The sequence below is a fragment of the Xenopus tropicalis genome, chromosome 5 (genome assembly GCF_000004195.4).
Source record: "Xenopus tropicalis strain Nigerian chromosome 5, UCB_Xtro_10.0, whole genome shotgun sequence".
Taxonomy (NCBI): domain Eukaryota; kingdom Metazoa; phylum Chordata; class Amphibia; order Anura; family Pipidae; genus Xenopus; species Xenopus tropicalis.
Genome location: NC_030681.2, coordinates 101,274,925 through 101,301,406, shown reverse-complemented (window position 1 = coordinate 101,301,406; position 26,482 = coordinate 101,274,925). Strand labels below are relative to the sequence as shown.

The 26,482-nt window shown below is 37.7% G+C and overlaps 1 protein-coding gene across 5 annotated transcripts in view; it reads right to left on the bottom strand.

Annotated features, from left to right (window-relative positions):
* The window catches only part of dis3l2 (DIS3 like 3'-5' exoribonuclease 2), a 225,945-nt gene that overhangs the window by 198,473 nt on the left and 990 nt on the right, over window positions 1-26,482 (bottom strand). For 3 of the 5 annotated variants that reach the window (XM_031901823.1, XM_031901824.1, XM_031901825.1), the window contains exons 2-4: window positions 21,568-22,172; window positions 9,722-9,877; window positions 7,867-7,988 (exon numbers count right to left, since the gene is read on the bottom strand). In XM_031901823.1, coding sequence (XP_031757683.1) covers window positions 7,867-7,988; window positions 9,722-9,877; window positions 21,568-22,162 — 873 coding nt within the window. In that variant the 5' untranslated portion in view covers window positions 22,163-22,172. 5 annotated transcript variants of the gene reach the window in all.

The following is a 26,482-nucleotide window of genomic DNA, read 5'->3' as shown; positions in this document are numbered from 1 at the left end:
CAAAGCAATGGAAATAATTACCCTTTCACGGAGTTTATTTTACTTTGCAAGTGAAAAAAATATTGTCCCTAAATATATATTGAAGTTTATGGATTTAAAAGTAGTGTACAGTTCAGTTAATCTCGATCTACTGCACCAATACACATTTCTAAAATCTACCTATTGCGACAACTATTTATAGCTTTCATGCAGCAGCATTGCAGGATTTCACTTATTCTTTATGCCTTGTTTAGACTGCATAAATATATCTTTCTACTCCAAAAACCTAAACTACACAGCTTTGCATAAGAAATTTATGAAAATTGCCTTTAGGGCACTGGCACACAGGGAGATTAGTTGCCCCGGGATAAATCTTCGTTACCGCGGGTGTCTAATCTCCCCGCAATGCCATCCCACTAGCAAGAATGTAAATCGCCGGTAGGATGGCAAACACGTCACTTCGATTTCCTGAAGTTGCCCGAAGTTTCCTTGAGAGGCAACTTCGGGAAAACAAAGCAACGTGTATACCATCCCACTGGCGTTTCACATTCTTGCCGGTGGGATGGCATGTCAAGGAGATTAGTCGCCCACAGTATCTGGGATTTATCATGGGACGACTAATCTCCATGCGTGCCACTGCCCTATTTGCACAACTTTATAGCATTTTATCTACCACATCCTAAAAAAATAAAACATTAAAAAGTTTAATTCCACTGAACTTCTGAACAGTTTCATACTATGCATAGGATTATCCATTTAGCATACTGAAAACCCAAAATAAAAACATGCATCCAGATTTTTATGATGGACATTTCAGCTTCAGTGAAAACATACCACTTGTTCTATAACTGTCTTTTCTGAACTTCGGAACTGCAAAACTTTGATAAATGTAGCTGTTTAAGAATTGTTGCCTCAAAGCTTGCAGTTTACAAAGATAAGACATTATGGCACTTTGCTTTACCAGAATCACTGGATCAGACTACAGCAGCCCAAAAATTCAGCCCTAACTCTTCACTGAACACCAGAAGTCAGGTTGCTTCCATAGAGAATAATGACATCTGTGAAATATCAAGGCTATATTATAAGACTGGTCTAGCTCCAAAAATACAAAGACTCATTCCAAGAAGTTTGGATTGTCAATATCGTTTTAAGTGGTTTTCAGTCTGATAAATTGCTCTGTTGACTTGTATATATAAATGTGAAAATAAACTAATAACCGTAATATGCATTTAGCATTTTAAAATTATTGCAGTCCCTAAAAACCCTTTAGGGTTGTTTTGTGTGAATTTTTTAGGAGACCCGTCGTAAACACTATATTAAAATGTGAGGTTAAATTTTTTGTACCGTATTCATTATGTGACAACCACACTTACTGGGAATATCAGTCAGTTTGGACTTGTTGAAAAACTTATGTGCCAAAGCACCACATCTGCCAGTGAACCAACAGATAAGTAACAGAACCGACTTCCTTACTTCTTCTGGTACTGATGGTTTTGGCTATCTGCCCAAACAATCAGAAAAATAAAAAGGAGGCAAGTCCTGTGTTATCCATTTGCTTGGTCTGAGGGCCGATAGGTTGGATACCTACAAATATCAGCTGTCTATAACTGCCTTTACTCTGCTCTATTTGTAGCCTAAAAATTAAAATGCTTTATAGTTTTAAGGGGGTTGTTCACCTTTCAGTTAACTTTTAGTTTAATGTAGAGTAATATTCTGATTTTTACTTGGTCTTAATATTATTATTTGTAGTTTTTGTTTAGTAACTCACCAGTTTGGAGTTTCAACAGCTATCTGGTTGCTAGGATCCAAGTTAACTTCAACCAGGAAGTGGTTTGAATGAAAGACTGATATATGAATAAGAGGGGACCTGAACAGAAAAAGTAGCAAAAACAATAAAACTGTAGCCCTAAAGAGCAATAGTTTTTGGCCTGCTGGGGACAGTGACCCCCATTTGAAAACTACAAATTCTGAAGAAGAAATAATTCAAAATCTAAAGAGGTAAATAATAAAGACAAATTGAATAACTGCTTAGAAATTACCTTTCTGCAACATACTTAGTTAAAGGTTAACCACCCCTTTAAGGTCATTGGCCCCAGCAACAAAAAACACAAACAAGATTGCGAAAATTGAATCGTTCTTATAAAAATCCCATTGACAAGTAGATCCAAATGAGACAATATAAACTTTAAAAGGGGTTGTTCACCTTTGCACAGTAATTGTCACTATTCATATCACCATGTATGCAAAACCTTAACAAACATGCTTACACTAACAATTTCAGAAGGCAGAGAGTAACAAATGCTAGTTAATAAAATGCAAATTAAGTGTGATCACAGCCAGGCCAGAAACTGATCTGTGGGAGAAGCAACTTTTCAGAACACATGGGTTCATACCGATATCACCACCAACTGCTTGCCTTTACTAAAATCTTATTGGAGAGCAACTCTTAATTCTGTTGGTTACTTCTTTGTGCTGTCAATTAAAATGGAAGAGCTCTCAAACAATAGTCTGCAGAAATTTGTAGTTTAACTCTATAATTAAATCGCAAGCAAGGCACTCACTTCCAGTAAGAAAACTTATTGCACGTTATAGATAACCAAGTGATAAATCTAATAAAAAAATAAATAAAACTGCCAGTTCCTGTTCTAAAACGAACACAAATGGATAGGTGCTGTGTTTGACATTAATGTGTCCTTTGACATTGCAAACTTTTTTAAAGGACGTGAAAGGAGTTTTGTTGTGCAAAACAAATGGGTACATTAGACAGCAATGATTCCCAGTTCCAATCCCATGGTACTGCCAAAAGGGTCAGGAGAGGAGTGGTGGTCTGGTCAATACATCAAAGCAGGAAGCAAGAGCATACACATGCAAATGAATGTGCAATGAATGGCAATGTGTCAGTCGCAAACATTGGACATTTTTAACATATAAAAGTTTTTTGATTTTTTTTTAGATGAAATGCAGTTGTCTAAATATAAACCATCCCTTTAATAAGTTGAAGAAAAAGGGAGCCTTGTATGGTTTAAGTGTAGGTAGGCTACAATATACAGGAATGCTGATGTCAAATTAAACCCAATAGGATTGTTTTGCATCCAATAAGGATTATTTATACCTTAGTTGGGATCAATTACAAGGTACTGTTTTAAAGGAAATCAGTTTTAAAATTCAGTATTGTTTGATTAAAATGGAGTCTATGGGAGACTGGCTTTCTGGATAATGGGTTTCCGGATAAGGGATCCCATACATGTATTGCCCTTTTATTAAATATACTTTATTGTATATACCTAGCTAACCTAACAAGTATCTCAACCATCTATTTTCACCAATTATTTTTTTACTCATTTAAATGTATTTTTAGTGATTTCATTACATTCTGCATTGGTTTTTTTTTTTTTTTTTACTACTAGTTTTAACCTGTAAAAAAAAAAAAAAAAGACAAATTCACATACCACTTTACATACATACTTTTGGGAGATAGTGCTATAAAGTGAAATCTTTGAGGCAATTTCTAGACATTTCCCATAAACAGCTATATACAGTTATGGGATGCAGTATCAGTTTTTGTGACCTGGTGTTTTTCTATAATTTGGACCTCTATATACGAATAAAAACATATTAACATTAAATTAAGCAAACAGGATTTTATTTGTTACTGCCATGAATTTATGCAGTTTCCTTACCATAACGGTCAAGGTACCGGACAATGAAAAAAAAATTAGAATTACTTGCTTAAAGGACATGTAAAGCCTACATTTGCCTACAATGTATATCAGTTGGGCACGTCTTCCCCAACCAAATGCTATCATGTGTACTGCATATATCCCCTCCGTTTGCTAGCACTATCACATTTTCCTAAAGCAAATAGCAGCTTTCATCTGGTGGCCATATTTGCCTCTAAAACATAATCAGTTACATTTAAGGGCTCTGGCACACAAGGGAGTTTAGTCGCCCGCGACAAATCTCTTGTTGCGGGCGACTAATCGCCCCGATAGGACATCCCACCGGCGAAAATGTAAATCGCCGGTGGGATGGCATACGCGGTGGCGCAATTTGTCGCGGGTGACCAATCTCCCCGTGTACCAGAGCCCTAAATCTGCTAACAGCATACACACAGACCCTTATTCAGCATACATTTCATCAACAATGCAGGCTCACACAGGCAGAACTGCCTTTCACAAAAAGTTCTTCTTTGTTTGAGCATTGTAATAATAAACGGGAGGTTAGTATTTTAGTATGTTATTGTATTGTCAATTCTAAGCAACGTTTCAATTGGTCATTATTTATTTCTTATAGCTTTTGAATTATTTGCCTTCTTTTTCTGACCCTTTCCTGCTTTCAATGGGGGGGGGGGGGTCACTGTAGCCTCACAGAGCAATATTTTTTTGGCTGCCGGGGTCAGTTTTATTGTTCGTGTTCATTTTTTAAAAAAATTATTTTTCTATTCAGTCCCTCTCCTATTTATATATCAGCCTCTCATTCAATCCACTCTCTGGGTGCTAAGGTAATTTAGCCCCTAGCACGCTGTTGAAACTCTGAAATAGAGCTGATAAACAACAAGCAAAATAACTAAAAAAAACTGCAAATAAAAAATGACGACCAATTGCAAATTGTCTAAGAATATTACTCTCTACATCATACTAAAAGTTAACACAAAGGTGAATAACTAATTTAAGCTGAGCTCGTGAGAGGAGGAGATACAACATAGGAACAGATGCCTAGAGCTGAGTTTCTATGGGAACAAGCAATGCCATCTCTTCATTGGCTGCTAGAATGGAAGGTGTGTTTAATAAACTGAACTGAGAACTGAGCATGCTCAGGAGCCAACAGCCAATTCCTGAGGGAGGGGTCAAGTGGGTTACAGGTAAAGAAGGAAATTAAGTGAATATGGGTATTCTACAGTCTTACTATTAACCTCTGGAGTGGCAGGTATTAAATGTTCACTGGTCAAATTTGTGTGTGGGGTTTAAATATCCTTTAAAATGGATTCTAAGGGATGACGGACTTCCTGTAATTTAGAGCTTAGAGATACCCTGCCTATACTTAGCCAAGCTTGCCAGTTTTATGTGAAAAAAAGACCTTTTCAAGTCTGAAAAAAACATACTTTACAAAATTATATGGTTTGTATGAATATTACAGCATTTTTGTAAAACAGAAGTTTCATTAGTGAAAATTATAAAGGGCAGGGATTCCTTCCTAATGTGTGTTACCACACTGCATTTGTTGTATATTTATACTTATTTTCTAATTATAATAATGTTAATTTTCTTGTGTGTATATACACAGTACATTGCAACAATGTTTAATGCATATCCTAGCGCTTTATAAAGTTTCACATACATACATGGACATAAAAGCATTTGCCCCTCTGATTAATAATCAAGGGGCATGTGGTTAATAACCATTAGCCCTTTGCAGAGGTCATTACTAAACGATAAAAGAGATTCCAGGCAGCAACTGGAATTTTAAAGGGGAGGTTATACAGAATGCCCTATTCCTAGCAAATTTGCAATTGGTCTTATTTATTTAATTTATTTTATTGTTTTTGATTTTCCTTCCTCTTGTACATCTTTCAAATGGGGTTCACTGACCCCCAGCAGTCAAAACTATTGCACTTGAGTTTGCAATTTTATTATTGTTACCTTTTATTATTGTTACCTTGACTTTCATACCTGTTCTATTCATATTCCGGTCTCTCATTGAAACCACTGGCTGGTTACTAAGATAAACAAGACCCTAGCAACCAGATGCAATTCCAAACTGGAGAGCTGATGAAGAGAAAGTTAAATAACTGAAAAAAAAAAAAAAATGAAAACCAATTGCAAATTGTCTTAGAATATCAAGGCCATACTAAAAAGTTTAGGTAGAAGGTTGAAGGTAAATAAACCCTTTAAACATTGTTAAAAGGGGAATATGTGCGTAAAACCTTACTTAGGGTTTAGGTTAGAGTGTTCTACATTTTCCTTATTTTTTCCACTTTTTACAATGTACATTTACAAAACTTATGTTCTTTACAAATAAAGAGTACCAATGAGTTTACCATGTTATCCATCTGTTGCTCCACCTCCTCCCTGGACAAGTTTACCTGGTGGAAAAGGTCTGCACGTTCTACAGTTTTTTTTTATGTTTATATTCAGTCACAAATGCAAAGAAAATTTATTCTTATAACCAATTTTACTCCAGTAATAATCCATACATTTTAAATGTGGGTTGGGGAAACCCAGTTCCTCATTTAGGGACTTGAAGTTTTATGAGACAAAAAATGTTTTTGCCTGAGGGGAATGACATTCCAGAGTAAGCTGTACAACCCAAGCACTGTGACTACCGAACCTGTAGACATATTATATGGGTGCTCAAACAGCTCTCATTCCTCCACTTTATATGAGCTCCTGCCCATTCTTTTGGCAGAGCCATATAATGTTGGAGTTTTAGTTTGTTTGATATAAATTATTTTCCCAACGGGCAAATTACAACTATGGGCATAGGCTCAGTCAGACCGAGGACAATGTGGTCCCTGATCCGATGGAAAAATCATATCTGCCTGATGCCCATACACAGAAGATAAGCTGGCAAATTGGTCTGAAGGACCTGAATCGGCAGCTGAAACCTGCCTGTGTATGTTCCCCTTAACCCTTGCTAATTGCTTCGGAGAATGCTCTAATTCAGGCAGTGGCCCATATAGGCACCGCATGTACAGTCCGCTTCTGGCAGAAATGAGTTAACTTACAGATATTCTGTAGAAGACAATTCAGGTTTTTTCTTCCTTAAAATATACATACACTGTGAGACACAGCTTACCAAATTGTGCAATTACAATACCGTGTTTCCCCGAAAATAAGACCTACCCAAAAATGAAACCCTAGCAGGATTTCTATGCATTTGTTAAATATAAGCTATACCCTGATAAGACCTAGTGATGGGCATGGCTCCGCGCTATGCATTTCGGCAGAGTGGTAAGGGAGACTGGAATACCTTTTATCTGCCACAGCTCCTTTCTCCTAGCCGTTCCTGCATGCGCGGATGGTAACCACGGTCGCAGGCATCCTATTGCGCATGCGCGAATGGCAAGGGGAAAGGAGTTCACGCATCACTAGCGACAGCCCCACAAACAAGGTCGGCTCCCCCTGTCAGGTCCCAGCCATCCTGTGCACGCTGAGGCTTCAGGTGAAGACGGAGACATAGAGACTGGAGGTCTCCACAGTGAAAATCTCCATGTGTGTCCCCAGGGGGAAGAAGAAAAGCTGTGGCTGCTATTTTAGCCAGCACCAGTCCAGCAACAGTCTGTGGGCCGCTCTCACACACAAGTTAGCGGATACACTTGCCAAAGATGAGAATTACCCCAACGATTCCTCTTGAGAAAGGCTCTTTGCTGAAATGTTGGGGTAATTCTCATCTTTGGCAAGTGTATCCGCTAACTTGTGTGTCTCCTTTTTGCCTATGCACATTTTGTGGTATGTATTATCTTACAAATTTATGTATTATTTTCTGTAATTTTGTAATTAAAATTGATTGCTGTTAAATCATTTGCATATTATATAAAAATATATCTTTTTTAATAATACCACTGTGCTTGTGTGCAAACCCTTATCCTATTTAAGATTACTGTTTTAGGTACCCTATATGGGGGTACAGCTTTTGGGTTTTTTGCACCAAACACCTATATTGCTTTTTTTGTATGTGAAGTGAGTGCCCTCCATTTATGTATATTTATTATATGTTCCAGGTAAGAGATACCATAATTGCATTACATTTAAGGAATAATAATTTAAATTGTAAATATGTTTAAGCAGTGTGACAAATATTAAAAGGGTTACTTTACATCTACCAGAGGACACATCAAGACAAAGTTAGAAAATTTACTCCAATAAACATCAAGAAAGAGATAGGTACCTGGATTAGCTCTCCTCTTTTCAACCCTGCAGACACTTCCTCTTTTGTCATGTAGGCCTCAAAAACACTCTTTTTTTTACCCTTGCCACTCTTCTTATTATTCAAAATGCTGCGATTTGTGCCTGTTCATAATTTACAAAAAAAAAAAAAAAAAGTTTTTTTTTTTCTTCATTCAAAGTCAACTAAAGAGTCTAAATTCTGGTACAAAGCACAAAAGTATTAGTTAGCATATAAAACAGTAGTTAGCACTGCAGATTTTACAGACAGCAGCTAGCTGAGGGGTTTATTTCATGATGCAGGTTACTGCTGTCCACAGTGCTGAAAATGCAAACCCACTGTAATCACGCCATCTGCAAAGCAGTAAAGCAAGATAAAATTTACTTTAAAATACACAGCAGAATAGTATCATCACTTTGGATATGTACCCGTGAGCCTCATGCATTTTATGAATAGAACCAGGAATGGAATGACTATACCTTTAGAATTATAGTCACCATCACAGTGAGCTGTCCATGTGATCATATAAACCTCACATCTACTTTTGACCATCACCATTATAAAAAAATTTACAATTTTGCTAGGCGAGAAAAGTTATAGACATTATTCTGCTTGCATACCTTCTTATTAACGGGGTGGTACAATATCACTATTACAGCACAACCTTGCAGTCTAATAATTTCTTAACATAATAGCATTAAGCATATAATTAAACTAACCAAGCCATATACACATACATTATCTCTTTACCTTTGTCGCAGGTTTTAAAGCAAGTTTAAATATTTTGAGTTAAGAATATTTTGAATTACTGTATCTAGTAGAATTAAGTCTAACACAACTGGACTTTTTCGAGCCCACTATACAAGAGGTGTGTTGAATCAGCGGGTGTGAAAGTTTATTATTGGACCATGTATTGAGATTTAGCTATGGGACGAGAGATAATGTTAATGAATCCCAAACTTCCATTATCCATTGAGGAAAATTTGCAAAACTATGGTAAAATGTGTGTAGTAGTTAAAAATTCATAAAACACGTGTGCCGTCATCTTTGTTTAGACACGGCTGTGCCTTTTTTTTTTTTTTTTTTTTTTAAACACACCCGTGATTTATTTGCAGAAAATTTGCAAAACTATTTGCAGAAATTCACTGCAAATCCAAGCCTGCCAAAAAAAACTCGCTCATCACTTCTAATAACTTCTTATGCCAGGGAATTCTCTAAAAGTCATTTGAACTGAAGAAGCCACTCAGATGAGTGGTGAAAAGTTTTTTAGAAAAACTCAGAAAAGTCCAGTTGTTTTAGACTTAATTCTACTAGATACTGTATATCATGACCTGGATGAATGAGAATCTTCATACACAATATTTTGAATTGGAACTATTTTTCATTCCATTACACAACTGCAGATGCAAAAAGGTGTTTTGACTGCAAGGCATCTACAAGGCCAAGGTTGTGTGAAAGCACCTAAGCTCGACTGGAACAAATGTAATGTAATGTAATGTATTTCCTTACAAAACTAGAATAATTGGCTATAATTATATTTAACCTAAACAAACAAACATAATACATTTTTTTGTTTTTATTGCGATTGCACTTTGGATTAGTAACAAACTCCAAAACACAGTCCCTAGCAATGATGCACAAAGATGCACTTGTTTGCCCAACGAGTAGATATCTTCACATATGGAAAGCATTAGTGTGCCTCATACATAAAGCTACGTAAGTATACAGTTAAAGCATTTAGCCTGGAAAGTCCACTTTACATAAGAATTCACAATTTTTCTTGGTTATTTTGGACAGGAATAAAACATTGGCACAAATGTATTAATAAGAAAGTAGGAGATTCATTCTATTGGGGTACCTCTTTGGGTTCCAGATTGAACTGGGCTCAGAAATTCGCTGTTGTGCATAGTTTCACCCTGGGATTCTGAGAGCTGTCTTTTCCTATTGAGGCTTGGGGGTGCACAAGCACTTTCTGACTGGTTTCTGGTCCTGTGGAATCCACGCTTGTTACCACCTGATGCAAACATAAGCAAGAGATTTACTCAGCATTGTAAAACAGACCATATTATACCCAATAAATCCTCTAACTGAGGAAGTTTAATAAAGATCCAGTACATATACCTACAAGTGTAGAAAGCCACAAATGACATCCAGCTAATAGATCTCCTTGTATGCATGAAAACCAATGTATTGCAAATTGCTTTTCTGTTATCTGCTAAACAAATGCGGAGCCCAAAGCCCTGCTAAACCTAGACTAGCAACCCCCAAGGACAAATGGTAGTTTTAATAATATAAACTATATAGGAGCTTCCGAAGAACATACACTTTTTTTTCAGCACTGGTAAGCCTGATTTTTGGCGTTGGCAGTCCTTCAAAAATCTACAGTACCACAACATCTCCTAAAGCAATCATCAGTGCTCACTACCTATTCAGTGCTTACTACCTGTGTCATCTCTGATTACTTAAGGTAAAACTCTTAATTATGAATAATTTAGTCAAACTGAAGTAAATTTTAATGTGTGAATCAAGAAGTCAATTTACTTGAATCTGTTACTTTTTCTTCTCCTCTCATATTTCCATTTATTAAAAATAACAGCCATTTCATGCTGGATGGGCTGCTATGTAACTTTAAAATGCTAGCCGCATACCGCCATATTTGTCCAAGATCACAAATGTTTACAGGGTAACCCTTTTGAAATAAAAAAATAACAAAAGTGGTATAAAGGTGATGCCTTTATTGGCTAACTAAGAACCATAGCAAGCTTTCAGAACATTTTAGTTCCTTTTTCAAGCCGATTACCCTGTAAACATTTTTGACTGGCTAACACGGTACATCACCTTTTCCTGCATCCAAGATCACACAAATTTCTCAGGGACAAGGTGGAAAATGTAAGCACCCGTGTCATTGGTATGTACAGTAACTGGGCAGTCTTCCTCCGCTGTCTGGTTTAGTGCCCAGTTGCCCTGTGATTATCTTAAATGTGTTTGGGAGAGTATACTTTAAAGGAAATAATGGAACAAAATAAAGTTGTTTTTTATCATAGGGTATAATGCATTTATAATCAAAACAGCTTGTGTGGCATGGGAAAAAGTTTTAACTTTATTTCAAGAGCTACAATTAGGGGCCCATTCATTAAACCAATTTTTTTTTATTCTTAGAACTTTTCTTAATGTCCACAATAATTTCGTTAAAATTGTGGTTTTTGTTAACTTCCACAAAAAAAGTTGTATTTTTCGCAACGCCTACGAACATTTTGGAATTCATTCAAGCTTCGGTATTGTGACTATCTTTTGGCCAGGTTGGAGCTGCAGAGTGCCACCGAGTCCTATGGAAGGCTTCCAAAGTCATACATTGAAGGTTTCAAAGCCAGAAAGGTTTTCACTCCGTTATGAACGCTCTGATCCGAAAATTGTGACTTTCGGAACACAACCATGAAATTTTCGTACAAATTTTCATGACATCTTCGAACAAAAGAAAATATTGTGGTTACTCCAAATTTTTTCCAGTCATGGTTTAATGAATGGGTCCCACAGTGTCCAAAAAATGTATGTCCCTTAAATAAACTTGGATGGAGGGTTTGATGTTAGTACATATCAAGTACAGTCAACTATCTATATCATCGTGTTTGTGAATTTTAAACACTTGGTCTATATACAGGTACAGGATCCCTTATCCAGAAAGCTCCGAATTATGGAAAGCCCGTCTCCCATAGACTCCATTTTAATCAAATAATTCAGAATTTTAAAATGGATTTCCTTTTTCTCTATAGTAATAAAACCGTACCTTGTACTTGATCCCAACTTAGATATAAATAATCCTTATTGGAGGCAAAACAGTCCTATTGGGTTTAATTAATGTTTTATTTTTATTTTTTTTTAGTAGACTTAAGGTATGGAGATCCAACTTACGGAAAGACCCCTTATCCGGTATACTCTTGGTCCCAAACATTCTGGATAAAGGGTCCTATACCTGTTTTTGAAAATGATTTCCTTTTTCTCTGTAATAAAACAGTACCTACTAAGATATAATTAATCCTTATTATAGCCAAAACAATCCTATTGGGTTTATTTAAAATGTTCAAATAATTTTTTTTAATAGACTTAAGGTAGGAGATCTGAATTACGGAAAGACCCCTTTATCCGGAAAACCCCAGGTCCCGAGCAATCTGGATAATGGGTCCCATACCTGTTTTAATTCAGAAGAGAACTGTAACCCTGGTGGCGGTGTGTGTTATAATTTCCTCACTCTAAATTTTCTAACAATTTTTGAATGCAGTGCTGCATAATTCTGTAATCATTGTTACATGGACAATACATGAGGTACAATCAAGAATATCTCATCTAGCAAATGTAACCACTGACATAATGTAATGAAGTCAGCACATGTCTTCTAGGTAAATGGTAACAGACTGTAATAAAACCTAACTGCAGAAAGAGGGGAAAAAAAGTTAGGGCATATTTATGTAGCCTTCGATTTAAGAGAAAAAAAAGAAATGTATGGTAAACAAGATCAGGATTCTTAAAGTTACAGAAAAAACAAATTAAAAAAAATAAATAATGATGGTAAGATTGTCATAATGGATTCCAAGACTCCACAAGAGTCTGTTGTACATTTCAAGACAGTGGCTGCAATTTTTTCAAAGCTTGAAGCACACAGTGGGTTTTGTGTTTTTTTTTTTTTTACACACAGAAATACCCTCTTCTACAGATCGAAAGGTAACCATAATCGCCTACATTGTGCTGTTCCCCTGGGACTAGTTAAACTCCACAGGCTTACAGAGAGGTCCAAACTTCCCTGACCTTGTTTCATTGTGGCGTGATGGATTTTGGGTGAGCTAAAGTTTTATGGGAAAGCTAGTGTAGATGGGGCAGTGGGACTAGTAAAGGGTTGTGGGGGAGGAGTGAGGGGGGCATATAGTTTATCAGATAAGGAGCTTCCGTTGTTACAAGGGAAACAGACTAATTTTCACCTTAGCTCTAACTCTCCGTTAGCGAATGTAAACATCTGAGGGAGAAGAAGTAATCTCCGCTGCATGCTGGCTAATGCGCAAAGCTTGTCGGGTAAATTAGGGGAGCTGCAGGCTATTGCATGTATTGAAAATTATGATTTAATTGGTATCACTGAGACCTGGTGGGATGAAAAATGCGACTGGCCCGTGAATTTAAATGGTTATACACTTTTTAGGAGGGACAGAGAGATTAAGAAAGGTGGAGGGGTTTGTCTTTATGTAAAGTCAGATTTAAAGTCATGTAATAAAGATATTACCAATGAAAAAGTTGAATCTCTTTGGGTAGACATTTCAGTAGGGCTGAAGGTCACAAAGAAAATGATCATTAGTGTATGCTATAAACCACCCCATATAGATGAGGGGGATGAGACCCAGCTATTGTTGCAGATGGAGGAGGCTTCACAACTGGGTCAAGTTGTTATTATGGGGGACTTTAATTATCCGGACATTGACTGGAGTAATGGGGTGGCTAAGTCAGAAAAAGCTAGTAGGTTTGTAAATATGCTAAATCACAACTTTTTATTTCAGGCGGTTCAAGAACCTACTAGGAATGACTATTTTGGACCTCGTAATATCTAATAATACTGAACTCATCTCTAACATTTGCGTGGGTGAGCATTTGGAGAACAGTGATCATAACATGGTCTCCTTTGAGTTAATGCTGCAGAGACAGCTCTATAAGGGATTAACTAAACGCTTGATTTTAGACGGGCAGACTTTGCCAGTATAAGGGCATCTCTGCAATGTGTCAACTGGGAAAGGCTTTTCATGGGGTAAGACACAGAAGGAAAATGGAACATCTTTAAAACATTGCTTTGCAGGTATACACAACAGTAGATTCCCCTTGTAAGCAAGGAGAGGCATTGCAAAGCAAAACTTTTATGGCTGAATAGAAGTGTTAGTGTCGAGGTTAGTAAGAAAAAACGTGCTTTTAAAGCATTCAAGTTAGCTGGGACAGCGGAAACTTTCATCAGGTACAAGGAAGCAAATAAAGCATGCAAAAAAGCTATCAGGCAAGCTAAAATAGAGATGGAAAGGGATATTGCAGCTAGGAGTAAAAAGAATCCAAAATTATTTTTTAATTATGTGAATAGTAAAAAAAAAAAAAAAAAAAAAAAAAAAGAAGCAAGAAGGGGTGGGAACCTTATCACAGGGGGGTAAGCTGGTTGATGAGAACGGGGAAAAAGCAGAAATTTTGAACTCTTTTTTTTCCCCATCTGTCTATACATCTGAGGAGCCAGCTAATAAAGGCTTCCCTTTTAATATGCCCAGTTCTAGTAATTTAGCTACTGACACATGGGTCACTCAGGAGGAAATTCAAGAGAGACTTGAACATGTAAAGGTAAACAAAGCTCCAGGACCGGATGAGCTGAGCGCTGCGATTGCCAAGCCTCTTCACATAATTTTTTAGGATTCGTTGAGGTCTGGCATGGTGCCGAGAGACTGGCGAATTGCTAATATGGTGCCGTTATTTAAAAAGGGATCCCGTTCTCAGCCTGCAAACAAAAGGAATTCTGGGAGTGAATTCCAAACTCTTAAAAAAAATCCCATTTACATGGGTTTATCTTATAGGGATTTTTTTTTTAAGAGTTTGGAATTCACTCCCTGAATTCCTTTTGTCTGTATGAGGCAGTCTCCTCAACCTAATTTATTTGTTTGTAGAACCACATGGTGACTCTACCTAAGCTGATCAGAAAACCCTACACTACACTGATGAGCCCCCAAGAAGGGCGAAACCGGTCTGTAGTTGGGAATCTGATCAGCTATTGTCCTGGCTTCAGCTTCAAATCCAGTGGGTGAGCTGTAGCCTATAGGATAAACCCATGTAAATGGGATTTTTTTAAGAGTTTGGAATTCACTCCCAGAATTCCTTTTGTTTGCTTTTGTCTGTATGAGGCAGTCTCCTCAACCTAATTTATTTGTTTGTTCTCAGCCTGAAAACTATAGGCCTGTTAGTCTGACATCAGTAGTAGGAAAGCTTTTGGAAGGGGTAATAAGGGATAGGGTACTTGAATACATTGAAGTTCACAATATTATAAGTTTGTGCCAGCATGGTTTTATGCTTAACAGATCTTGCCAGACTAATTTAGTAGCCTTTTATGAGGTGGTGAGCAGGAACCTTGATGTTGGAATGGCAGTTGATGTCATCTACTTTGACTTTGCTTAAGCGTTTGATACAGTACCTCACAGAAGGTTAATAATCAAATTGAGAACAGTGCTGTCCAACTTCTGCGGTGCCGAGGGCCGCTAATGGAAGCCAGTTTTGACCACTCCCCCTTTAAACCAAACCCACTTCAAACCACACCCATTTTATCACAATGGTGGTAGTGCAGCAAAAACCCAACTGCTTCGTCCTCACTGCAGGGATATCAATCATCATTCATATGTGAAAGAATTATATTATGTCATATTAAGACACACCCTTAAATCCATATGCCTCCACCTCCTCTGTGGTTAGCACAGCAACCCCCAGCATATAATTACACACCTTAGGGACCATTTAACTGCTATTTCCAACTGCTAACAAACTCCCAAAACAAACCCCTGCCAGGTTCACCTCCCACAGGCAGCATAGGGTAGGCAGAGTATGGCACACACAGGCAGCACTCTGCATGCCCTATGCTGCCTGTGTGTGCCATACTCACCCTACCCTGCCTGTGTCTGCCATGATCTGCCAGCCCTATGATGCCTGTGTGTGCCATACTCTGCCCTATGCTGCCTATGTGTGCCATACTCAGCCCTACCCTGCATGTGTGCCATGCTCTGCCAGCCCTATGTTGCCTGTGTGCCATACTCTGCCCTACCCCGCCTGTGTGTGCCATACTCGGTCTGCCCTATGCTGCTTGTGTGTGCCATACCCTGCCTGCCCTATGCTGCCTGTGTGTTCCATACCCTACCTGCCCTATGCTGCCTGTGTGTGTGTGCCATACTCTGCCTGCCCTATGCTGCCTGTGTGTGCGCCATACTCTGCCTGCCCTACCCTGCCTGTGTGTGTGTGTGTGCCATACCCTCCCTGCCCTATGCTGCCTATCTGCCATACTCTGACTACCCCATGCTGCCTACACACAGGCAGCATAGGTCAGGCACTACATACAATCTGAGGTGTGAACAGGAGAATAGAAGAGAATAGAGTACTGTTTCTATTTTTGCTGGCAACACTAAATTGTGCAAAACTATAAGTTCCATGCAGGATGCTGCTGCTGCTTTGCAGAGCAATTTGACAATTGTAAAACTGGGCAGCAAACTGGAAAATGAGGTTTAATGTTGACAAGTGCAAAGTTATGCACTTTGGTAGAAATAATATAAACGCAAACTATCTACTGAATGGTAGTTTGTTGGGGGTATCCTTAATGGAGAAGGATCTAGGGGTTTTTGTAGATAATAAGTCTAATTCCAGGCAGTGTCATTCTGTGGCTACTAAAGCAAATAAAAGTGCTGCCTTGTATAAAAAAGGGCATTGAATCAAAGGATGCAGAGACGTGCAACTAAACTGGTAAAGGGGATGGAAGATTTAAAGGACCAGTAACACAATTTTTTTACATTAGATCTATGCCTTCTACACACTTTTATTAGCATATTTTAAATACATAAATGTTAATAGCATAAGTAGATTTTAAATAAGGACCATTACCAGGTATTCTCAGGGCTCAGGCTGCAGCACTTCGTTTGACATACTTCTGGGCAGCTTCCCCCTCTACCCCCTCCCTCTCCCCATACAATGTCAGCAGTGCGCTCCACTCACACAGAAAAACAAACAGAGCAGGAGATAAGAGAGCCTCCGTCTCCCAACCCTCTCCCTAACTAGTACAAAAAAAAAAAAAAAAAAAAAATCTATAAATAAACTTTTAAAGCAGTCTCCTCACACTGGAAAATGCAGGAAACTAACTTCCTGTTTTAACAGGAAGTCGCCACATCGCCTTTTTCAGCTGTGCCCTATACATCCAAGGTAATGATTTTTATTCAATAACCACCTATCATATTTAAATTTCAGTCTGTTATATATATTAGCTAAAGTGTATAAAATGTATATTTGAAATGTAAAAAAATTGTGTTACTGGTCCTTTAAACTGTCGAGGTTGGGGTTGTTTTCTCTGGAAAAAAGGCACTTGCGAAGGGACATGATTACTCTGTACAAGTACATTAGAGGGGATTATAGGCAGTTGGGGGATGTTCTTTTTTCCCATAAAAACAATCAACACACCAGAGCTCACCCCTTTAGATTAGAGGAACGGAGCTTCCATTTGAAGCAGTGTACGTGGTTTTTCACGGTGAGGGCAGTGAGGCTGTGGAATGCCCTTCCTAGAGATGTGGTAATGGCAGATTCTGTTAATGCCTTTAAGAGGGGCCTAGATGAGTTCTTGAACAATCAGAATATCCAAGGCTATTGTGATACTAATATCTACAGTTAGTATTAGTGGTTGGTAAGTATAGGTTGTGTGTGCTGTGTTTACTTGGATGGGTTGAACTTGATGGACTGTGGTCTTTTTTTCAACCCTATGCAACTACCACTGGTCGCACAAAAGATTGTTCCCACCCTCTATTGATGTTCAGTGTTAAATCAGATAAGGAGCTAGAAACAATAGAAATTCTACCTCAACCTGCCGATTCAGCCCTAAACGTAGATTTTGATCGGGCATCTTCAACGTGCCTGATCAAAATCTTTTAACCTGGCCGATCAGCGAGACAGCAGATATCTGCAGCCTTTGCTATATCGGTCGTATCATCGAGCCGCCATACATGCACCGAATATTGTACGAAAAAAGGTTTTGTATGATACTGGTGCGTGTATGGCCGGCTTTAGTCCTATGATACTATATTAAAAGCGCACTGACAGCAGTGAGGTTGCTGTGCTATGTCACAAGAAGAAAGAACAGATAATACCGCATTCTGGACGAACTGCAGCTCAAGGGCACATGTTCCTTTATGTGAATTCAAATAGTTCTATTTAAATATAAAGAAATCTATTTAGGGGTCTATTATTTTCAAATATCGTTTGTTTTTCTTTCCTGGCACACCACAATGTTGCTGACATTGATTCAAGGTCTCAGCAACCAAAGGTAATACAATACTGTTTTAATGACTGAATTGTTTGGCCACATTTATACACAAGACCAGCTTTACAAAATTTTGTGAGCCCAAAGCCCACATAACCAAAACGTTGCCATTTTCTGCATTTACTGCACACAAGCTGCAGCAGTGGCACACACAGATGAATATAAAATAAAATGTTTTTGCTTCTGGCAACAGAAATGGATCAAAACTACATTGAGAAAGCATACCTTCCTTTTGCGCCAAATACAATGTTATTTATATAGGAAAACTTTTTTATCAATTTATGAAAACAGGCATTTTACGATTATAATAAAAAGGTATGAGTACCCTTCCTTTTTACTCACACATAGTTGACGTATCACTACTAGAAATCAGTGATGCAATATTCTAATAATCCTTCTTCCTCCTAAATCCCTCGGTAGTTCCACAGAAATCCTGCCTTCCATGAACAGCTGTTAAGGTAGGTTTATGATCCAGCCAGAGTTAAATGTGTATGAGTGCATTAAAAAAAAAAAAAAAAAAAAATTCAAATGTATCTTATTTTCTTTCTACAACAAGCACATTTTCAAGAGGCATCAGGGAACATGAGAAGAAATGCCAGAAACAGAAAGTCTCATCTTTTTTTTCACCTGGCAGAGTATATTGGTGGATCAAATAGAGCCAAGGGGGTTCTCTAAATAAACAGAGTATCAAACAGCTGTTAAAAATCATATACACCTGCTTGGTTTGTTTGTTTGTTTTTTTTAATCTTCTTGAAAGATGAATGTATTTATGACTTTTGATTAATAAAGTGACTACCTTTTTGTGGAAATAAAATTAAATACCAGAAAAAAAAAAAAGAAAAAAAAAAAAAAAAAAACACATTAAGCAATCAGTCTGTAGTAAAGACTCTTGAACTTGGTGTTTATCTTATTGTCTAGTAGCAGCTACATAGTTTCAACTACAGCGGAAACAGACCATGTGGCTGCAGGGGGGCCCCCCCCCCCAAGAGTCTGGCCCTAATAATGAATGAATAAATTGAATCTGCTCTGGGGCCCAGTAACATCTAGTTACGACACTGTCTATAGTGGCTAAGGTCACTGGAAAAAAGCACAAGAAACTGATCCAAGTACCAGGTTCATATGCATAGACCTTGTGCTAAAAACTGCTGTCATTATAAGACCTGCAGACATCTTTCTCTAGTCAGCTGCATGTATAATAAACCTGGGTGAAAGTACCTAGGTCACGAGTGTACTTCATGGAAACACTAATCAGACCATTAACCAGAGCTGTGTAAGCTCCACAGCAAATATACTACCAGTAAAAAATCCCTTAGGGCTACAGCACGAAGCGGGAAATCAGAAATGAGTACCACCATTCAGTAGGACAGGAATTGTTTCCTAATTACCAAATAGAAAAGGAAGTATGTTCAAATGACGATTCCCTTTGCTAGCTAGCGAGAAGTCCCTTACGGTTATTTATTTCAAACACCATTAATGAGTGGATGAAGAATCTTAAAATACCAGATGCACTACAGTACAACAGCACTAAAAAGAGAAGGAAAGGTAAAAAAACTAAGTAAGCTTAATCAGAAAGGTCTATGTAAATATAGCCATAAGCACTCACAGAAAAGCTGCACTGAGTCCTCTATCAAAAGAAACACACAGGATGCTTTGTCTTTTTATGTACACGTACTTCAGTATCAGACTTCCTCTCTCAGAAAAATGCTTCATTTCTCCTTCATTCCTGGGGCTACAGTCTGCGTACTTCTCTGCTCTCTCCCTTCTCCCTCCCCTACAAGAATGCATAAGAACTCCCTCCCATCAGAATGTGTGATTTGAGCTATCAACAGCTAGAGCTGCAGCAGGAGTTCTGTTCAAATTAGCCTCTTAATAGGATACAGTCATGATTTTTATGGTGCACTTTTTATTTCTAAATTACACTGTTTACATAGCAAATAATTCACTCTACCATTTAACAGTCTATTCTTGAACCAACAAATGTAGTAGGAGCAAGCACTACACATTAGAACTGCTTTCAGGTAACCTATTGTTTTTCCCACTTCCATGTAACTGGAGAAGTCCCAAGCTGGACTTAGATTTCTTAAAGGAACAGTAACATCAAAAAATGTAAGTGTTTTAAAGTAATTAAAATATAATGCACTGTTGCCCTGCAAAAAAAACTGGTGTTTTTGCTACAGAAAAGCTACAATATAAATAAGCTGCTGTGTAGCCATGGGGGCAGCCATTCAAGCTGGAAAAAAGGAGAAAAGGCACAGGTTACATAGCAGATAACTAGTAAATAAGCCCCATATAATGGGGGTTTATCTGTTATCGGCTAAGTAACCTGTGCCTTTTCTCCTTTGAATGGCTGCCCCCATGGCTACACAGCAGCTTACTTATATAAACTATATTAGTCTTTCTGAGGCAAACACACCAGTTGTAGCAATGCAGGGCAACAGTACATTATCTTGTTATTACTTTTATACACTTTCATTTTTTGGTGTTACTGTTCCTTTAATATTGAGTGCTATTCTGATATCTACTGGGAGCTGCTATCTTGCGGCCTTCCCATTGTTCTGCTGATCAGTTGCTGAGAGGAGGGCGATATCACTCCAACTTGCAGCTCAGCAGTAAAGTGTGACTCGCGTTTATCAGAGCACAAGTCACATGGCTGTGGCACCCTGGGAAATGAAAAATATGACTAGCCTCATGTGAAATTTCAAAATATAAAAAAAAAAAAAAAAAACACCTGTTTGCATTTTTGAAAAACAGATTTCAATGCAAGATTGCTAAAGAAGCTCAATTAACTGATTTTTTTTTTTTCCAAAAACACAACAGTATATCTTTAAGTCTTCCATAAAATTATCTGCATAAGTACTTCTGTACAGAACCTTATTTAGGAACAAAAACTTAACTGAATAAAAAAAAAAAAGTTAATTTCCATGGAAACAGTTGATAAGAGTACTAATTAAGTCTGTATTTTTCTTATGATCCTTAAATAAACAACATCTCAGTTTTGTCATATAACATAAGAGGCTGTTCACCTTCCAAACATTTGTTCACTTGTCTTCAGATCAGAAATAAAGACCAAGGTTCTGTTGTGTGGTAGGCCCCCAGACTAAACTACTCCGATACTTTGGTCTTACAAACTACACTTGCATTGTTGAAGCTACCCAGATCCACAGAGAATGATGCTAGCACTTACAATCAGTGTCTAAATAGAAATTGTACTTTTTCTCTGCATATAAATAACAATTTTTATATAACAGCCTAAGGAAAAGGAGCAAAGAAAAATCTCAAGGTATTCCAAATTTGACAGAGATAGAAGTATGTAGAAATGCAGATAAGGGGAGGTGGAATATTCCATGCACACAACTTAAGCACTCATTTACTAAACATACAGGAGAGGATTTCTAGTTTTATATAAGAAAAACTCTCTCTATATTACATGCATGACCAGCATAGCTAATTGTAGCACAATAATGCATATAGCTGAAGACTACTGGTCACCAGTTTTTTCCAGTCATTTGCCAACTGTATTTACTGGTAGCAAAATTTGCTGAAATTTAGAATATTAGGGTGAAGGTGCCAGCGCAACCCTAAACATAATAGCTTAGAATGACATCAGTAAGCCATGGGTCACACCTACAGCAAAGCCATACCTTCTAAAAGCTCTTCACTTTGGGAGCCCTTGGTAGACGTTTGAGACTGAGCCTTTTGTTTATGGGTGTCTCTATTACCAGAATCACACATTTGTATTGAAGACTCCTTATTCAGGCTAGGATACATTTGCTTTTTTTCAAAATTATTGGCTACAACTTTTCCAGAGTTCTCTGGCTCCAAATCAGAATCATGACTTGCGATTGTAGCTTTTATGCCTTTTTGTTTTTCAGCTAATGCATCAGATTTTCTGCAGCTGTCTCCATGTTCACGCACTCTGCCATATTGAGAAACACCAGAATTCTCACAAGAGGCCTGTTTAGTTGCCAAGTTATCACGACTGCTTGATCCATTTCTTTCCAATAATTCCTGGCAACCACCTGCAATTTCCAAGTCTCTATCCAAGCCAGCATCTCCATGGGCACTCTCTTCCTGCTGCAGCTTCTGAGCTATGTAGTTCAAAAAGAACTTAAACCGTCCACTGTGATGTTGTTGCACTAATTTGGCATAGGCATTTTTCTGCTGAACCCCTGACCAGCTGATTCCTTCCTTTGGCACTTGACCATGGCTTGTTCTTGCATATCCCACATGATCCATGTTGAAGAGTCTTTAATTACACATTTGAAGCAAAAGAGCAAAACAAAATTAAAATTATATTTTTGAAAATAAACAAATCCACATGTTAAGCTGCACTCTCAGGGTGATTTTTCATTTACTTAAAGGAGAATGCAAGTCAAAATTTAAAAAGCATACTGCCCAATAGTCCTCCTATTGTTTAGTAAAAACGCCACACTTTTGGCTCACCTAATCAAATATTTACTCAGTCACACTTACTTCACATTTTCTAGAACAGGCAGCCATCTCTAAAAAGGTATTCTCCCTTCCTTTCCTTCCTTGCTTCATACTGCACATGTGTTTCATTCCCTCCCCCCCTCCCCTCTGCCAGATCCGCTTCTGATTGGCTGGTGGGCATGTGTAGCTCAGAACAGGAGACAGGATCAAGTTACACACATGCTCAGTGAATAGGAAGGCTGCCGCTGGCAGCCTACAGGAAGGGAGGAGAGATTTCAGTGATGTCACTGTAGTCTTCACACTGCTGTAGGCTGCCAGAACCATATCTCAGAGAAGCAAGCAGGGATCTGGGAATTTAGATATGCAGTAAGTACTTAAAAAGAATGTCTTTAGACTTACTTTTAATTTATATTAACCTTTCATTGTCCTTTAATTCTAGCTGTAATCCAAAGGCAGAAATGCTTAAAAATTCTTGCTCTTCTACACAGCCATAAAATAATTACATGCATATATTAGCATGATCGCTTACCTTGGCAACCAAATTATTTTAATGAGCCAAAGTGGCTAAAGTATGTAGCACTGGCAACCATAAAGAAAAAAAAAATATGCGTTCTTGCTCTAATGCAGTGACAACTCCCAACAATCCCCATATCATATAAGAACTTCTAAGAGTTGTTCAAACAGGTGTAGGTGCAGTTTAATAAACCTACATAAAAAGTGTCTATGATTCCCAAAGCATTAACAGGTTATGTGTTTTTACAGTATTTCTCCAACTCCTATGACTGGAAACATTACTAATATAATGGAACACAGGCAACAAGTTATCATTTTTGCTATATTGAGAACTTGCGTGCAATATGTTCTTTTGGGAATAAAGAAAAGCTTGTCCTGTGTATAGTGGGTAGCTGGCAGTTCAAAAAGTAAGCCAAAACGAATACGTCAGAAGCTAGGTGGGGACCAGGTAATTTTTGCTAGTTAACATAAACCTTTCACATTGATTAGAGAATGCAAATAATCAAATGTAATTCAACAATGCCTTTGCATCATGCTGGCGCAAGGCTAGCAGATGCCTAGTTTAGAACATGATTAATTTTTTTTTTTGTTTGTTTAAATGGTGAAATCATTACCTTTATTTCATAAACGTAGGAAAATTAACCTACACAGACACTCACAGCAAGCCAGTGAAAATAGCAGGGAACTACCTAGAACTTAAGGGTGTGCGCAGTGAGCAATTTGAAACAGTTATTCTAGTTCATTTCATTCAGAGTCACACTGCATGCTAACAGCATCCAGGACAGAGAAAACAAAGTACAGGTTAACAGAAAGGACTAAAATGTATAATAATTAAACACTAATCCAGCACTAGAGGGAAAAAAAGACACAGGTACCATGGGCATAACAAGCCCATCTTCATTGCGCTTTGCATCCTTCAGTCTGCAGATACCCTGAAACGCACTTTATGCATAAATATGTTTAGGCGGTGGCCATGGGACCCAGAACTCCAGTTAAAAATTGCTTGATTTCTTGAATGACAACTTTTCAAGGTAATGTATATCCAAAACCCACATCTAACGTCAGCACCGGGGTGCAAACTATTTGAGTTAAACACACACAATTGGTAAAGCACAAATTTCAGAATCCATCCACCCCTTCTGTTATAAACAGCAGACAAGACCGATTCCAGTGTAATGCTAAGTCCCTACAGGACAAGCACATTTATACGACTAATACAAATTTTGGTAGGTGTTGTATTAATTAATTGTATTAGTATTTTGGAGTATATACACCTAATCTAAGCAACTTTTCAATTGGTATTCATTATTTATTTCTTATAGATTTTTAATTATTTGCCTTCTTCCAACTCTTTCCAGCTTTCAAATGGGGTCACTGACCCTGGCAGCCAAAAACTATTGCACTGTGTGGATACAATTTTATTGTTCCTTTTTTTATTCAGTCCCTCTCCTTGTCATATATCAGTCTCAAATTCAAACCACTCCCTGGTTGCTAAGATAATTTGGACCCTAGCAACCAGATAGCTGTTATAACTCCAAACTGGAGCATTGCTGAACAATTATTGAATTACACTACAAATAACAAATAAAGACCATTTGCAAATTGTCTTGGCATATTTTACTCTCACCTTTAACGTTAACTTAAAGGTGAACCCTTTAAATCTACTGGGTTACACCCCATTGCTTTTGGTAAAACTACGATTGCTGGCTTACTTTTGTAGTTTGTTAAAGGAATACTGTCATGGGAAAACGTGTTTTTAAAAAAAGCATCATTTAATAGAGCTTCTCTATAGAGATCCTGCATTGATTTCTGTGTTTTGTTTTTTTTTTAAAGCGCAAACAGCACTAAAGCGTTTTTTGTTTTTTTTAATTTTAAAATTTGCATGGGGCTAGCCTTATTCTTAATTTCCCAAGGTGCCCTGATAAACTTCAGTCACACTTTACTGCAAGTTGGAGTGATATACCCCCCCCTCCAAGCAGCCGATCAGCAGAACAATGGAAAGGTAGCAAGATAGCTGCTCCCAGTAGATATCAGAATAGCACTCAATAGTAAGAAATCCAAGACCAGCTTGGGACTCCTCCAGTTACTTGGGAGTAGGAGAAACAATAGGTTATCTGAAAGCAGTTCTAATGTGTAGTGTAGGCTCCTTCTAAAAGGCTAGACAAAGGCACAATGCATTGAGATGGCTGCCTACACACCAATATTAGAGCTAGAAAATACATTTGTTGGTTCAAGAATAAAATTTTAAATGGTAGAGTGAATTATTTGCCATGTAAACAGTATAATTTAGAAATAAAAAGTAAACCATAAAAATCATGACAGAATCCCTTTAATGTCTTTGGTTCAAGGTAATGTCCTTTAGATAAAGTTGCATTACCAATATTATTCCATCATGTTAGTCATAACTCCTGCTACAGTGTGTTATCATGTGTTAGCAAGTACCACAATACCAACAATAAATCTATCCTGTCCCTAGCTCTTATTCTGCCACCTAATACCAATACTTGACATGCTCCAGTAACAAAGCTATAAGTGACCAAAAGTAAGCTTTGTCAATGCCACAATGCCCACATAAATGAGAGGGTCCCACATGATACAAGATATCAGTAATACATACCACTTCCTATTAGGATCTATTTTTACCTGTGGGGTATAAAGGGAAATTTGAACCCTCTACATATTTATTTTTGACGTTTAATTTTCCCTGAGGAAAGATTAGCCGACTAAAACACAAACTTTTATTTTTGTTTGTACAACAGTATAGCGCTTTATTTTGCTCCCTGTTGTACATGGCCAATTAACTATTAAAGAAGTGCTCCTCAGTATAAAAAAATGTTGTATCTTTTTGTTACTTTAAAAAGAAATTTGAAGATCCTTAAATGTTTGACCAACTCCTGAATAAGCATTCTATTGTCAGTAGTCTTGTAATGTGCTACTTATAACTTTGCAAGTAGTCAATGAAGTAATTTTGAATAGAAATGTATACATATTGTTACCACTGCATTTTAAACCTAAAACATTACAATGTTATATATTTGCTCCCCATAAAACAGGAGTCTTGATCAATACCTCCAACATCAATGAGACAGATCTACTTTTAGTGACTGAACCTGATGATGATTAGGTTAATTTGATGCAAATTAACCTAAGGTTATCATAATGTTCATCCATCACTTGGCATGCAGGGGCCTTAAATATCTCCTAGCATTCAGAAAATGACATCCAAAAAGAAGAAAAAAAAGCCCGTCATTTAAAAGAAGTCTAAAGAACAAAGCTCCAACCTGTTATTTAAAGGTAAACTCTAATTTTGTGCACCGGTCCAGCACTTATACAGAACTAGGGTGCACCAAATCCACTTTTCTCAGATTCTGCTGAACCCGGAATCCTTCATAAAAGATTTGGCCAAATAAAGAAAATCCTAATCTGCATACAAATTAGACTCCAGAAGGGCACACAGCACAAAAATTTCATCTGATACATGATTTTAAAGATATGGTTCGGGCAAATCCGGATCCTGCCAAAAAAGGCTGAATCTTGCCCTAACCCCAGAATTAGTGCAAATGAACTTGGGGGGGGGGGGGGAGGATAAGGAATAGGGAAAAGTATAATTCC